The following is a 15,972-nucleotide window of genomic DNA, read 5'->3' on the forward strand; positions in this document are numbered from 1 at the left end:
AAGGTTTTTTTTTTTTTTTTTCCTTCCTGTTCAAAACAGTTTCAAAGCATGTATGAGGCAAAATGTATTTTTCTTATTGGAAAAGAAAAGGTTGGTCCCTCTTTCCTAATTATTAAGACAACTGAACTTTGAAACTTGACATTTTGCTGCTTCTCATTGAAATACACCCATGAATCACTTCGAAGTTAGTTCTGAACCTCTGCAAGTTACTTACAGGACATGGGGAAAACCATAAATTAGGTTGACAGCATTTGCATCCAGAAAGCTGATCTGGTTTGTTCTATATCTTCAAAAGCCAGGGTTTGAAAATCCCATTTACAGCTCACGAGCATAACCTTTTAGCCAGGCCAGGGAGTGATTTCCTAAGAAACTGAGCGGGCACCTGTTGGCCTTTGACTTAGCAGAACCAGAAAACACTTCTGTCTTATTCTTTCCACTGCTCAACTCCCTCTACCCACACTTTGCTTGCTCTCAGAGTAAATAACCACAACCTGGTGAAAACAAATGCGTATTCAAAACGAGCAGTGTTTGGGCTAGTTTTACCTTCCTAAAGCTTAAGGCAGCATTAAAAGTGTGCAATTAAAATTAAAAAGTCAGGATATAAAAAAAGTTATATCCAAGTAAATAATTAGACTATACTGCTGATATGAAACTTCCCTATATATTCTTATCTTCTTAGGAATACAGTTTTAATTATTTTGGTTTGGTTTTTTTTTTTGGTTTGTTTTTTTTTTTTTTTTTTTTACTTTAAGAAGGAAAGCTCCTTTTTTATTAACTTGCCAGTCCTGCAGGAAATTTAACTTGAATTTCCTGAATTTCAGGGTTTAATTAAGCAACTTGAACACTCAAATCAATTTGGTTACTTTATGTCTATGTTTCATTGCTATCAGAATTGACATTTGGCTTTTTTTGTTTTGAAAAAAATTAAGATCATATTTTGACTAGAACCATATTTCAGTTCAAAATTAAGATTTCAGCTTTGAGTATCAATATTAGAAACCCACACGCAGCTAAAACAAAGGGATACAAAACACATCTGAATTTTCCTGGATCCACCATTTAATGTAAGAGAGTAGATTGAAGCATGCAATTAACAATTTATTTTTTTTTTTTTCACCCAAAGAACGAAAATAAACAAATTTTGCCATTTCTTTGCTAACACAACCTTGACTATATTTTTACGTCATTAACTTATGGCAAATAAGGTAGGTATTAGCCTCGCCTCTAGCTGTTGCCTATGAGAATGTTTCGCTGAGTGTTTACATATAGGCTGGGGCTTTATCACAGGTCTGATGCAAGAAAGCTGAATTTTTTCTCTGGCCTCTGTGACCCCATTATGGTACTTTGTTAGTGTGCGTTCTGCGAGCTCAGCCTCACTCCTACAGCACGGCTATACGCTCAAACAATGGGCTCAGAACAGACTTGCAACAAATAGATTCAAACTAGGCATGCAGGCTTAGGTTTACCTAAATATAGAATTTGTTTCATGTTTTCCTACTTGGTTTTCTTTTTTAAAAAAAACAACAACCCTTTGGTTTAAGTAGTACTTTAAAAGCATTTAAAAGCTCAGATAAGCTGTTTACTGTTGGAAAACTTTACAGAAACCAAAAATATTTCTTGAAGAAAAACTTGAATCTGAAATTTGTAGAAACTACTACTTAGTCTAAGATATATTTGTGTGCCTCCAGTTGTATCAAGGATTGCTCAATTGAGATGTAAATTGGGCTTTAAAACAGGAATTAATTAGCATGAAAGTAACGCTGTATGTATGCACTTTAATTTTGTCAGACTAAGACTTGTATTTATTTTCACAGGCTATGCCTTATGGGGATGCAGGGGATTTTTGTTTTACAGATCTCTCTTCTCCTACTTAAATACTTACTTTTGTAGAAGTTTTAGTTACTTGACTCAACTACTTTTGGCAATAACTAGGCTGTACATAAAATGTTTTAAAAAAATAAAGTCAAACTTCATTGACTAATTAACTGTCAGAGAACTGTAACTTGGGGGAAAAAAAATACAGGTATTTGCTTACATAAAAAGATTTTGCCAGCCATTTTATAGTCACAATACTTACCCGAATAGATCTCTCATAATCAAAGTTCCCTAACATTTTCTACCTAAAAATATGTACCATATACTCAGGTATAGTTGCAAAGGAAAACAGTTATATGGTATGGCTTTCTTGAGAAACACAAAAGACTAAGCCTAATTTATTTTAAAGCAGATAAAGAATAACTGAACTGACTTAATGAAATTATTCAGATATAAGCACTAATGTCTGCAGGAGGAGCCAACAATCCTGCAGCTCAGCCCTTAGCCTCACAGGTAGTTTAAAATTGCCTTATACTCTATAATTCATAGACTCAACTATTCAGTCTGCTTAAGAAACAGAGCAGAAACAAAAACTCGACTGTATTTAACATTAGGTTGCTTTCTGATCTTGGGAAAAACAAGAAGTAGCAAATGATAAAATATATACTGTGTTGGGAAAACACATTTTAAATACAAACATTCATGACCACATTCTTCAAAGGATACATGTATTAATGGTCAATTTAAACAGCTATTTTCATGAATGTTACATCGAAACTGGAACACTTCTTCCTGATGAAATATGTAAGAGACATAACCAAAATCTAAACCAAACTATTGCCTGAACTGGAAGGTAATGAATTCTTATCAATCTCAGGCAACAGAATAAATATATTTAAAGATATTCAACCAAATTAAAACAAAAAAAATTGTAAACTATGAAACTTGAGCAGCTAGCAGCTCCAATTTTGCTTTAATATAACCAAATAACTAATTTATATCCAAAAAAAGATTTAAAAAAAAATATTAAAACCAAAATGTTGCAAAGTTTCTTCAAAGGCCAGCATTACACCAGAATTTTTAGAGAGAGAAAAAAAAAAAAAAATTTTTTTTTTTTCTTATTAATAAATAATGGCTGCTTGGAAGGAACTCTGGGCATCAAAATCTAACCAGTACCAGGTATTAGAAAGCAAATTTAACACTCCTTCCCTATAACTTTACAATATGGAAGGTCCTGGGGCTGAATTCACCATAGACCTGTGATACTGTTAGCTGAAACCACCACTATCATACTAGTAAGGCAAAACAGATTCTGGGGAGGAGGGTCTCATTGTTCTCGCCAAAGGGATTTCATGCTTGGGTTGCTGCCCCATTTTACTCCCTTACTTGATAAATATCTTTTTCCCCCCCCTTGGCAAAAAGATCTCCTTGATCAAAGAAGGAGCAAACAAGAAATATATTCTGATTTCTCTAAAATATAATAAAATAAAATAAAACAAAACCAAAACAAACCCCCATTTGAACCGAGTTGAAACACACTTAACTAGTGAGAAACACTTTTACTTCTGAAATAATGCCTTCATTTTCAGTTCTCCACTCCTTGTAAAAGCCCCACAAAATATTTTGCAGCTAGAGGAAGCCATGTTGGCAAATCTTCCTGTCACTTGATCAAATAAACTTCTGATTTTGTCTGGCTGTATTATACATGATATATTTACATTTTTCTCTACATTCTCTTTCCACCACAATTGCAAAGATCTCAAGTTTCAGATATCAAACTGAAATATGATAAGATCTATTTTGAAGTCCCATTTTATAATCCAGCTGTCCCAAGCAAAGTGAATGCTGATGAAAATTTTATGTATATATGTATTCAAACAAGACTGCATGATATTTTCACACAATTTAAATGTACCTGATCAGATATTTGTTTTGCAAGATCTGTTTGCAAGTGTTTGAAAGATAAACTGAGCAATCGGTGCTTGAACAGAGAGATCCCTGGGCAAAATAGAAAAAACCCCGAGATACTTACTTTCAAATCAGCATGCAGAGATTCATTCCAAGCCACAGTCACAATGTTTTATATACCGGAATACTTACTTAGAAATCGTTTGTATCATTTTAATACAATAATACCGCGATAACATTGCATTGCAAAATAAAGAATTTCTGTCACTTTCCGGTAAGCAAAACAGCACAGACAGCTAACTTCTTTGTAATTCTTTTTTATTGGAACATCCCCCCCCCCCCAACCCCGAACAGGCTACAATGTTTTCTCTCAAGCCCTAAAACTTCCGATGCAACCGTGTAATTTATTTGTTTCATTTCATTTCACATCGGCACGGCCAGCCGCCGCGCTCCCGGCTGCTAATTCACCGGGGTTTTTCCTGCAACGTTTTTGTGATTAAAACTTCCAAGCCGGAGCGGAGCAGCTGCCCGTGCTCCGGCAAGAAGCTCTGCGGAGCGCCCTGCCCGCCCGGGCAGCCCCAGCGCCCCAACCCGCTCCCGGCACCGGGAGACGAACCGGCCGCCGGCGCCAAGCCGCTGCCGCCGCCTCCCCGAGCTGCCCGGGAGAGCCAGCGGTGCTCGCTTCGGGAAGGATGGCCGGTCCCACCGGCAGCGCCGCTCCAGCGCCCGGGGACGCCGAGCCCGCCGGTTGCGAGGGGCCGCCTGCCGCCCTCGCCGCCACCCAGACCCTGGAGAACAGCCGCCGCCGCCGCCCCGAGGCTCCCCGGTCCGGGCATCCCGCTGAGCCGGCCGCGCTCCCCGTTCCCGTAAGGCGCCCGCACCCCGCCGCTCCTTTGTTCGCCGCCCTCCCGGCACGGCTGCGGCGCGGCGCCCGGGCCCGCCGCTGAACCGGAGGCCCCCGGAACCGGCACCTCTGCGGCGTGGCACCCACTTACCGCCTTACAAAGCCCCAGCCCGCCGCCGGGAGGGAGCGGGCTGGCTCTCCCGTCCCTGCCCTCCCCTGGCCGGTGGCGCCGCGCCCCCCTCCTCCTCCTCCTCCCGCCGCCGCCGCCGCCCCCTCCCCTCACCGCGCCCCGCCCCGCCGCCGCGCGGGCAGCGGCCACCGCCGCCGCCGCTTTCGCGCCACGCGCCGCAGGGGCCGGCGCGGAAGCCAATGGGCGGCCGCGCGCACCCTCCCGGCAGCCAGTGGCGCCCGCGCAGCGGCGGCGGGCGGCGCTGGTAGGCGCAGGGCGCAGCCAATAGGAGCCAGCGCCGCGCCACGCCCCGCGCCTCTTACTACGAGTTACTATGGCCGCCCGCGGCTGGACGCGCGGGGCGGCTCCGCGTCCCTGGGGCTGGGGGCGCCTCGCGGCCACGGCGCGAGGGAGGGAGGGGGCGCGGCCGCCCCGCCGCTGGGCTCGAGGCGGGGGGGGGTGGGGTGGTGTCGGCGCGGTTGTCCCGTCCGGTCCCGTCCCGTCGGCGGGGCTGGCTGTCCCGCGAGGAGCGGCGGCTCCGTGAGGGGCGGCGGGAGGAGGGAGGGCCGGCGGCAGCGGTGCCTCCGCCGTCGTAGCGGCGGGCGAGGGCCGGGAGCCCGGCGGTGGCCGCCCGGCGGCCGTTAGGCCCCGCGGAAGGTGCTCGCCGCCCCTGCGCCCCGCGGTGGCTGCCCGGCCCCCGCTGCCCATCGCGTGGGCGGCCGCGCCTCAACCGGAGACCCACGCAGGAGCCTTCCGTGGGCGGCGGTAGTCCAAAAAAAACCCCTAACACACTCCCCCCCCCCCCAAGACATTTAATGGTAAATATTGAGGCTGCGGGCGGTGCAAGGTGCTACCCACGGCGGTGCGCTGAGCGGGGAGCCCCGCCGGAGCGGGGGGGCTCCTGGCCACGGGAGGCGGGGAGGGAGGGGAGCGCCCTGCCCGCCCGTGGCCGTGGAAGAGGGGGGTGGATGGACACGGCGGTGTCTTTCGGTGTCTCTCGCTCCGGAGGTGGGAAGAAGCACATGGTTGAGTTTTAATTCTAAATAGCAGACTGTGGTAAAAGCCCTTGCTAATTAAAAATTGGCTTTGCTTCCTTGTGTAGAATATTTATGTAAGTATTTTAACTTCTTCGTGGTTGGTGTGGGCGATAAACATAAACATTTGAAACAGAAAAAAATTTAAAATTTTTATAATGCTTTTTCTTACAGAGGTAGCTTGAAAAATACGTTAACTGTGAGAATGCTCTGATGTGTGCTCATGCATTTGATTTGTGACTTCCCAAATAAATTACATGTCAAATTGTAAAACTATATTCTCAATAATGTTAAGATTTGGGAACACCCAACTGATCTGAACAGTGTTCATGTGTAGAGGGAAGTGGAGATTATTTGTCAGGCAGCGTGAGCAAGTTTTTGTTGTTGATTTGCCTTTTTTGGCATTCAAGATTTGGATTTACTCTTGAAACCACTAACCAACCCACACTTCTCAACAAACAAAGCTATACGTTATTTAGCTTTACTGAAAATATTTCAGCTTATTAGTGAGATGTTTTCAGAGTAAAAAAAAAAAAAGGGATTGCTAATAAGCAGGATTTTTTTCCCCAATCATCTAATTATGAAGTGGTTTATGATGTTATTGGACAACTGATGCACATTGTTATTGTGAACTCTCAATCTTAATTTCTTTTTTTTTAAAAAAAAAACTTCCAGCAAAACAGATTATCAAATTAAAACATTAAATGAAATATATGCACTCTGTTTAGCAATTTTAACAGAAAATACCAGATAATGCTTAGATCAACCATGTAGAAATGAGCACATGCAGGCTGCCTTATAGATTCAGTACAAATCAAATTTATAAAGAATGTAATTAATCTGCAAGAACAGCAACTAATTCCTTTCACAAGTTTTACTAAGAATTCAGTAGTTTGGAGGGGGCTGTTTTTAACTTGGACAGGCAATTGTTTATTTTAGCCAGACTACACAGGATGGAGTTATGAAATACAAATTCATTTAGGAAAAATACCACATCCAGCATCGAAAAGTCATAAACAGGTTAATGCTGTAGGAAAAAAAATATTTCTCTCTATCCCCAAGATAATTATTTGCTAGTTTTCTACAAAATGGAAGTTGTGATTAAATTCTGATGAGTGGAACACAAAACACTCGCTTTCCTCAATCACAAGCTGACAATTCAAAGTTCATAAAAACGACACTGAGATTAAACAATAGGTTAAAATTACAAATATTTAGTTTCTCCGTAAACCAAGCGCTTTGGATGTGCACAACAAAAGGGCCGAATTTCCAATTTCCTGCAACGTGAACCCAGCCCATGATAATTTCACAATGGTCTGGGGCTCCTGCCCTCATGGTAAGACATGTCTCCTTGCATCATACCACCACAAGCAAAACCTTTCAGCGACTTACCCTCTCCCCCCCCGCGCCCCCTTCGAGCCCTGTGTACCACCACCACAGCCGAGGTGTAGCGGCCGAGTAACAAAAGCTAGCCCCACGCATGGCTTCCGAGGAGATTTAAATCACCCCTCTTTAACTGTATACCTGTTAGAAGTTAGGCACAAAACTAGGAAGCGTTCCTGTTTACTACGGATTTCCAGATGTACTACAGGACATGTGGAAACCCATTCACTGCTCACTAATAAAAGTATTTAACCATTTTCCGTGGATATACCTATTAAAACGTACCGCAAGAAGCCTACCACGGAATAAATGAAACCTTCGGCTAAAGTGCGTTGAATTATTAAACAAAACCTACTAGATCGCTATATTAAACACAGTGCTGTCTTTCATTTCCGTATCCTTTCTTCATCTTCAGGCAACATTTTGTTTGCACTGGAAAGGCTCCACACCCCCAAACCCCTCCCCCACAAGCCCACCATTGTATCCTTACGAATGTGGAGAATTATGAATGGTTCCTTAAACCGGGCCGGGGGGGTGGGGGGGCGGGAGGGAGGAGAAGGAGGGGGGTCGCCAAATCCCTTTGTGTGCCGTTACCAGTCGAGGGCAACGGTGCCTTCGCGTTTCCCCCCGCGCCGTCCACCATTACCCAGATGGAAAGGGAGCGTGGTCCCCCCGCCCCTCCCCGGGCCGGGCAGCGCCGGAGCGCGGCTCCCTCGCCCCAGGACTCTCCCCTTCTTCATCATCCCCCAACTCTCCTCCACCCCTTTGTCCTTTTTTTTTTTTTTTTTTTTTTTTTTTTTTTTTTTGTTCCTCTCTTTCTCCTTTCCGTAAGGCTCAGCGCAAGGAGCACTGCGAGTAATGCAGAAACATTACCATATGGGGCTCCTCCGAGCCTGGAGAGACCCTCCGCCCCCACCCCGCGCAGCCCCCCAGCACGCAGCCGCGGCGGCGCTGCGCGGGAGCGGATCCTCGCTCTTCCCCACCGCCTCCCCCCACACCCACACCCGCACCCCCTCCCCCTTCTTCTTTCCCCTCTTCCCCCCCCCGCCATCCATGGTGCCGGGGAGCGGGATCGCCCAGGCACGACCCCAATGAATAATCCCCACAGCCTGGCACGGCGGGGGAGGAGCGGAACGGGGCGGGGGGGGGGGGGCGGGCATTGCGGTGCCTTTTCCCCTCCCTCCCCGGGATCACACCCCACTCATACGGGGGGAGGTGCGGCCGCCCAGCCGTTTTTGGGCGGCGGGGGCGCGCGGAGCGGACTCCCCCGGCGGAAGGGCAGAGGCGGCGCAGACCGGAGCAGGGCCGGCGCCCACCCAACTCCGGTTTCCCCTTCCTCCGCCTCTCTCTAAACTTGTCCTGTCCTGTCCAGCCTACCCCCATCCCCCCCTCTCCCCGTCCTTCACCCCGGCCCTACTCCTCCTCCTCCTCCTCCTCCGCGAGTGTGCGCGCGCCCCATCCACTCGCTAATTGAAGAGCTGGGATTCCTCACGTGAGAAGTTGATTTGTAGTTTGAACACGTGGCTCATTCAAAAAGCCGGAATATTCAAGTAATTTTTTTTTCTCTCTCCCTCCCTCTTTCCTTCCCTCCCTCCTTCCCTCCCCCCTCCTCTTCTCTGTTGTTTTTTTTTTTTTTTTTTTTATACGGAGAGGCGGTGCCTGCACGCACGTAGTGTGACATTTTCATAGTCCGCCTGCTGCTGCCAAAGGGGCTTGGGGGCAAGACAAAAAAAGTAGTTTTTTTTCCCCTCCCCTCCTCCTTTTCCTCTCCTCAGCCCGCCATCCGCGGCCCCGGCGCTGGGTGTTTCCCCCGCGCCCCCCATGCGCCCGGGTAGCACGGCAGGCACTTAGGGCTCCCGTTTGGCTACGCGCTTTTTTTTTTTTTTTTTTTTTTTTACCCCTTGAGAGAGAGAGGGAGGGACACAAGCTGCAGATCTGATTTTTTTTTTCCCCTGTCCTCCTCTCTCTCTCTCTCTCTCTCTCCTTCCTCCATCGCATTTTGTTTTATTTCCCCCTTCCTCCCCACCTCCTCTCGCAAGACGAGGGTTGCAGCCCGCGGTGCGCGCCTCCCCGAGCCGCCAGGAAGATGAACAAGCTCTACATCGGCAACCTCGGCGAGAACGTCAGCCCCCTCGACCTGGAAAGTCTCTTTAAAGACTCCAAGATTCCCTTCTCGGGCCAGTTCCTGGTGAAGACGGGGTACGCCTTCGTGGACTGCCCCGATGAGAGCTGGGCCATGAAGGCCATCGAGGCACTTTCAGGTGAGCGGCCCCCCCCCCCCCCGCAGCCCCGACGGCTCCCGCCGCCCTCGCTTCTCCGCGGCCGCGGAGCCGCTGCAGCGGCGGGCTGGGCCGCGCCGCCGGCCTGGGGGGGGGAGGTTGGGGGGGGGGGTGTCTCTGCTACCCCCCTGCCCCCAGGTGAGGTGCAAACTGCTGTTTTCCTAGCGCGGCCGGAGCCGCCAGGCCTTCCCGCGGAGGCTTTGCGAGGGGCTTGCGCGGCGGCGGCCCCCCGGGAGGGGCTGGCCCGGCGTGGCGGGGGAGTGGGGCCGGGGAGGGGCGGGAGCCTGGGCCCACGGACCCGCGGCGCGGCGGCTCCCATGTTTTTTCCACACCCCACGGCCAGCCCTGCCCGGCCGGGGGCCCCCGCTGCATTCGAGGGCGGGGGGTGCAGTGAGGCGGAGGCGGGCTGCGGGCGCGGAACCCTGCGCGGGTCGCGCTGCGCTCCGCGGGGCAGCGGCTGCACATCCCTCTTGGGCACGGCTGGACCCCCCCGCAGCCCCCTAGCAGGGGCCACCTCCCCCCGGAGCGGCCTGGGGCTCCCGCGGCTTGGCGCAGGCCGCAGGGCTGGGGGCGAGCCGCCGAATAGCCCCAAACTTGGGAGTGGGGGAGCCCTGCCTGCACCACCCCCCCCCCCGCCCCGCGCTGCTCTGCTCTGCTATTTATTTCGGTTTCTCTTCGCTGCTCTCACGCACCCATCACCGCCTCCAGCAGCGCGCCGGCTCCTGGCCCCGACATCCTGTTTTTTGTGTGCTTAAAAAAAAAATAAAAAATAAAAAATAATTTTTTTTTTTTTTTTCCGCGTGAAGCGGCTTTGCGGAGGTCTGCCGGGAGAGGTTCACTCGGAAAAGATGGGCTCGGGCTGTGCTCGGTGTCTCGTTCCAGCTCCATTCCCGCCCGCTTCCGCGCAGAAAACCGCCCGAAGTTGGAGGCCCGGCGGGGGGCGGCGGAGCCCCCGCTCTCCCTCCCCTAGAAGGGGCGGCCTGGCCAGCTCGGCGGGGCCGACCCCGGCTCCCGCACACGGCGTTTCACGGGTCATTTTGAGCTCGGAGCTGGGGCGAAGGAAGGGGCCCCGCCGAGGGCGGCCCCGGGCTCCCCTGCTTCAGCGGCTCGTCCCCGGGCTGCGTCGCTTTCCCGGGCGCCGGGTCCTCCGCTCCGCCGGTGCCCGGGTTGCCGATGAATGGGATAACGTGTTGCGCTCCCGATTCCCGCTTTACACCCCTGTAAACCCACTCCGGGAGACGGGGACGCGGGGGACGCACAGCCGCGCTCCAATATTTTCCCTTTTCTGTTTATCACTGCAGGTAAAGTGGAGCTGCATGGGAAACTCATAGAAGTTGAACATTCAGTCCCTAAAAGACAAAGGTAATTTATATTTATCCCCCCGCCCTTGCCCTCAGTTACCCAGTGAGAAGCAATTTGAAAAATGCTTAGGTTTGTGTTTCTTTTCCCTGTAGATAAATGGACCGCTTTCTTAAACCCACAGGCGTGCACTCTGTGCTGTCCTAGAGGTTTTTTTAGAATCATCCCATGTATTTCTAACGTAGTGTCTTGGCTGGGCAACAGTGGTAGTATTTAATTTATTTAGGGGAAAAAAAAAAAGGAAAAAGCAAAAAAAGTGTCTTTTTGTGGGAGAAGCAAGTTATTATGGTCTGATGGCAAATGATTGTGAAGATTTTTAAAATTTAAAGTTCTGTGAGAAGAGTTAAAATCTGGGTGTTAGCAGGAAATGAAATGTGGTGTTGTGAACTGTGTAACGGGCAAGCACATGAGCTTGGCTCCAGCAACAAAAAAGCATCTTGTAAATATACTGGTATACATATTTTTTTGATCCTGCCATATTGGAGTCTGCAGCATTTTATAGGCACGTAGTAGAAGTCTCATCTGTATTTGAGAGGATTTTTCATCACTATTTTGAGCTGGTCTGTAGAAGCAGCAGGAGAATGACTTCTTCCCAATAAGGACAGGATTTATGCATCCTTAATTTCTAAACGTATGTTTAATTTTTGCAAGGTAGTAATTTTGTTGGGCCTCATGTAATGAAGCAATACTTGTAATAAAGCAGGGTAGTATTTTTATACTGCCTATAGCAATTCAGCCTGCTTCTTTCACAAATATTTAGATTATAGAAAACCTGGCGTGCACTACAGAGTAAAAGCAAAATAGATCAAACTTTCCACGTGCTTGTTCCTGTACTCCATTATTCAATCTGGGAAGTATGTCTGTCTGTATAACTTTGTTAAAAGGGGCTTCTACTATTTCTTTCTTTCTTTTTTTTTTTTTTTTTAATACAGTCTTTTAAAAATAGTTGATTGGAAAAGGTGAATTAGCTGTCTTGATGGGTGTTGTATCTTGGTATTTTGAGAATTAGAAGTTTAATCACTATTTAGAGGAAAGCTTCACTTGTGAAAGTATGGAGGATTTTTGCTCTAGTTAAGGGGGGTGAACCCCTCTCTGGACCAATTTGTAGCATCTTAATCTTGATGGTTATATTTATTTGATACTTTTCACTGGAAATTAGTATGCTGTATGTGCTCATCCTCATTTAATATGCATGGTATATGGCTTTGATTTACAGTAGCCTATATTTCAGATCTTTTGTATATAAAAATAGTGTTGTAGATAGACTATATTTTTAGATTTAAAGAGAAGATTCCATGGGACATACAAGAATTGATCATTTCCTATTAATCTCTGTAATAAATAAATTTATTATCATGCTTATTAAGCTTAAGCTTCTGCAAGTAGTATTCCATTTATGCTGTTGAAAACAAATTAATTTCACTCATATAAAGGTAAATTTAAAATCACTGGTGCTCCCCAACTTTTTTTTTAATCAGTGTTTAGTGTGTTTAAAAGTATTTTCCTGTTTTTTTTCAGCTGTCAGCTGAAATGGTGTAAAAATCCATTCTTCATATTGGGTAGCATGTCTTCCTATTTGTCTGTGAATTAGCAATTATCAGAAACATGCATCTGTCTAACTTGTTGAAAAGAATTCTGCACTGAACTTAAGCACTTTTATAGGCATGCATTGCCTACACATAAGCATAATGAAAAAATTGCAAACGTAATTGTATCAGCATACCCCTGTGGCTTCTCCCAAAGCCCTTATTTGTTAAAACACTGTTTCATCGTGGAGTATCATGTTGGAATGCATCAGATACAGTTCAAATTTATACTGCTGTTTAACAGAAAATTAAATTGCATTTCTCATAACTGCACTTCCTTCCCCTTTGTTTCCGCTCCCCCTCTCCCAAAATCAAATATAGAAAGCCACTTAAAATTAATTCAGTGGCTTCCATATGTAAAAGTGACTCTCTTATTCCTTTCATAGATGTCTAATACTTTTCTCTTTTGGGGGGGGGGGGGGGGTGTGTGTGTCAAAAAGTTGGAGATTTTTTTCCAAGTCTCCATAAACATTATTTAGTGGGCATATATTTCGAGTTGTTAAATACGTGTAAAAACAGTTTTCAAATGTTGAGTATTTTGGTGAAACTGGTTATGAAGGTGCTTTCAAAGTAACTTATTTGAAGTCTTTGTATCCCTTCACGCAAGGGAAAGGTGTCAGATGCAGCCGGGGTGGGGGGTGCGTGTTGCCCACCCAGTGCGTTTGCATGCTGCGAGGCTGGGGAGCGTCTCGCTTTCCAGAGAGCCCTGTGCACTCCAGTGCGAGAGCAGTGATGCCATTAAAAAAAAAAAAAAAAGTGGACTTGTCAAGTCTGTCTTTCAGCATGACTGTACGATTAATAGTTTGGTCGAATGATTACTTCATAAGAGCAAAAGTTGCTTTGCAGTGCACTGAAATTATTCAATACATTGTATTGACCTCTGCTGCTATAAGGCTGCTTCATGGAGAGTTCTAGCTCCCCTCCTTACAACCTCCTTAAATATGGGGTTTTTTGATGTTTTTAGCAAAGTGTGTATATTACCACTCGTCAAAGGTGGTTTGTGGGTATCTTTCTCCAGAGGTGGCTGAGGTGCATGGGAGGAAAGGGTGAGGGATTGGTAATCCGTATCCTCATCACATAAAGGAAGGTCGAGGTAGTGTCAGCTAGGGTTCCCATAAAGTTGAGCTGAATCCAGAAGATGGTGGATTGTGTCTGGCTTGTTATTCAGGGTGAAATTCTTGGGCCCAGTAGTCACTGCATTCCAGCCCTTGCTGGATCTTCAGATTTGAAGCGGGCACACCCAGGTTCGCAAAATTACCTTCCTACCTGTCTGTGGAAGGAAGGAGAGAGCCCGTGTGTGGCTTTCTCCCTCCCCTCCCCCCTGGAAGTGTTTAAAAACAGGCAAGGGGATACGCTGTGGTTGAAAGAAGGGGCCTGGTCAAGGTTTCCTTGATAGAAGGGTGGAGAATTATTTTGGGGGAGGTGCAAAGTATTTAATAAGCTCAGAGTAGATTCCTGACTTACTATTGAAATCTCAAGGGAATGCCAAAGGAATGCAGAATTTCTACATTCAGACCCCTTGGTGTTGAGGAAGACTATTGCAATATCTAAAGCTTTAGGTCACTTTATGCAAAAATTGGAGAAGGCATCGTAATAATTTTGACTGCTAGTCATGCTCTGTGAGGGAAGGCCGGGCACCGTTAGTCACAGTCGTTACTTAGATGGGTTTTCTTCTCGCAAAGCAGCAATGCGGGAGGAGGATGGCGGCAGCCCACAGCGTACGTGTGCCCGTGCCCATGAAACTTGTGGCGCGAGGCTCTGGGTACTCCCTCGCAGCAATCCAAGAGCAGCTGGTATCTCGCAAGGCGATGTACGTTGCAATCTGATTATTCAAATGGCCCTGATGTCACTTGGGCAGGATGAGGGGGGAGGGCAGATGATAACTCTGGACACCTGGGGATGTGCCTGATGCAGCCTCACGGCTCCCACTCCAGGTGGGCTTCCCTCCCAGACCTGGTCCACCACACCTGCTCCTGAGGACTTTGGGTGCCCAAAATGCTCACAACACCTCAGATGTGATAATGATGATGTGTTTTTTTCCAATTGGAAGGTTAATTTATTTTTTTTCCCCACCTTGAGGGCTCTTTGAGAAAATAAAATTGCTATGTTTCTTCTGGGGGGGTTGTCTGGGAGAGGAGCAGGAGAAAGGAATAGCAAAGGTGTGCCTCTTAACCAGCTGCACTACTGGGAGCACAATTACTTGCCAGCTGTGCTTCACCTCTAACATGGAAGTATCTGAAGGCTGATTTGTGGAAAAAAGGCCCAAAATCCCTCATGCAACCATCCAGCAGCGAGTGTTATGCTGTTGGATGGGCATCGGAGTGTGTTGGTAGTTTTCAGTATAATGAGGGTTTGCATCTTGTGCGCGCAAGGTGGTGGGAAATTGCTTCACGAGGTTAAACTACCTATAGTGGCTACACTGGTCACAGCTATTAAAAAAATAGTTTGGTGCCATTGATTTTTTTTTTTTTGCTTCTGTAAATATCAAGCAGGGAGAAACATGCTGAATGTAAGAAGATATGGTAGAAAATGTGTCACTTATTAGTCGTATTTGTGCTCTTTTCTGCAGAAAGAGGCAGGAGACCATGCCCGGGTCCAAACTATAATGTTTTTGAGAATAAAGGGCCAAAATTTTGCATAGCGATTTTGGGGTGTTATTCTGTTTCCACATTTATTTTTGCAGATGTGAATATGAAATTTTTATTTTTTTTTTAATCTTGGAAAGCTTACAGTTATAAGGGAAAAAAACCTGGAGAGTTGTGGTGATTCCTACATAGACAACAAGTCATTATGGCAAGCACAGATAATTCTTCACTAACCATGTTAACTATTATGTTGTTGGAACGTTAATTTTCATAATTCCTCATACTGTTTGATCTTTATAAAAAACCCAAAACCCCCTTGTTGCAGTTTGTAGAAATAAACTGGAGCACACAAAACATATCTCTGAAGATGTACCCTGAAAGATTGGCCTTGATTTCTTTTTGCACCTTCCCTTTATAGAAGGTACCCTGAGAACTTAATTGTAGTGGGCCTTAAATTGTGCATAGATAGGGTAAATTTTGAAGGGGTGGAATAAAAAAAAACATTTTGGAAGTCTACTTCAATGGTAATAAAATATAATCAGGAAATGTTTAAAATTTTTTTATTTCTCTCTCTCTTTTTTTTTTTTCCTTCTCAAGCATGGGGTAATAACATTTTCCACATTTTTGAGACCTTGAAGGTGGTATTTTTGTAAAATGGGACTGTGTTCATTTCAGTTGCTCTTTCAAGTGCAGAGCATAGGACTGTACAGTGCTGGAGTCCCTTTATGGCTTCTGGCTAGCTACTGGGTAGACTTCAAATGCTTAGTTTTGACCTGAAAAATTTTTAAATGACCTGGGATTTACCTGCCTAACAGAAAATGTGAAGCTTCCCATAATGACCATGAGAGAGGGACCCAGGCAGAATTAAAATACACCTAATACTTAACCACGGACAGGGCTGGCCCTTCAGGGAACCTCACAAAAAAGATTCTTTGCTCCTTAAAACTGCTCTTCTCCTTAATGTCATCTTAGCTTTTAGGATTTTATCCTCCTGGGATTTTGGTAACAAA

The 15,972-nt window shown here is 46.6% G+C and overlaps 1 protein-coding gene across 3 annotated transcripts in view; it reads left to right on the plus strand.

Moving 5' to 3' along the window:
- Nucleotides 1-8,405: 8,405 nt before the first annotated feature.
- The window catches only part of IGF2BP3 (insulin like growth factor 2 mRNA binding protein 3), a 119,429-nt gene continuing 111,862 nt past the window's right edge, over nucleotides 8,406-15,972 (plus strand). Inside the window, exons 1-3 of one of the 3 annotated variants that reach the window (XM_075746003.1) lie at nucleotides 8,406-8,703; nucleotides 9,193-9,414; nucleotides 10,734-10,794. In XM_075746003.1, coding sequence (XP_075602118.1) covers nucleotides 9,240-9,414; nucleotides 10,734-10,794 — 236 coding nt within the window. In that variant the 5' untranslated portion in view covers nucleotides 8,406-8,703; nucleotides 9,193-9,239. Of the gene's footprint in view, nucleotides 8,704-8,797; nucleotides 9,415-10,733; nucleotides 10,795-15,972 lie in introns of those variants that run through there. The other 2 variants (XM_075746004.1, XM_075746002.1) reach the window with 2 other exon arrangements.

This window comes from Balearica regulorum, chromosome 2 (assembly GCF_011004875.1).
Source record: "Balearica regulorum gibbericeps isolate bBalReg1 chromosome 2, bBalReg1.pri, whole genome shotgun sequence".
Lineage (NCBI taxonomy): Eukaryota > Metazoa > Chordata > Aves > Gruiformes > Gruidae > Balearica > Balearica regulorum.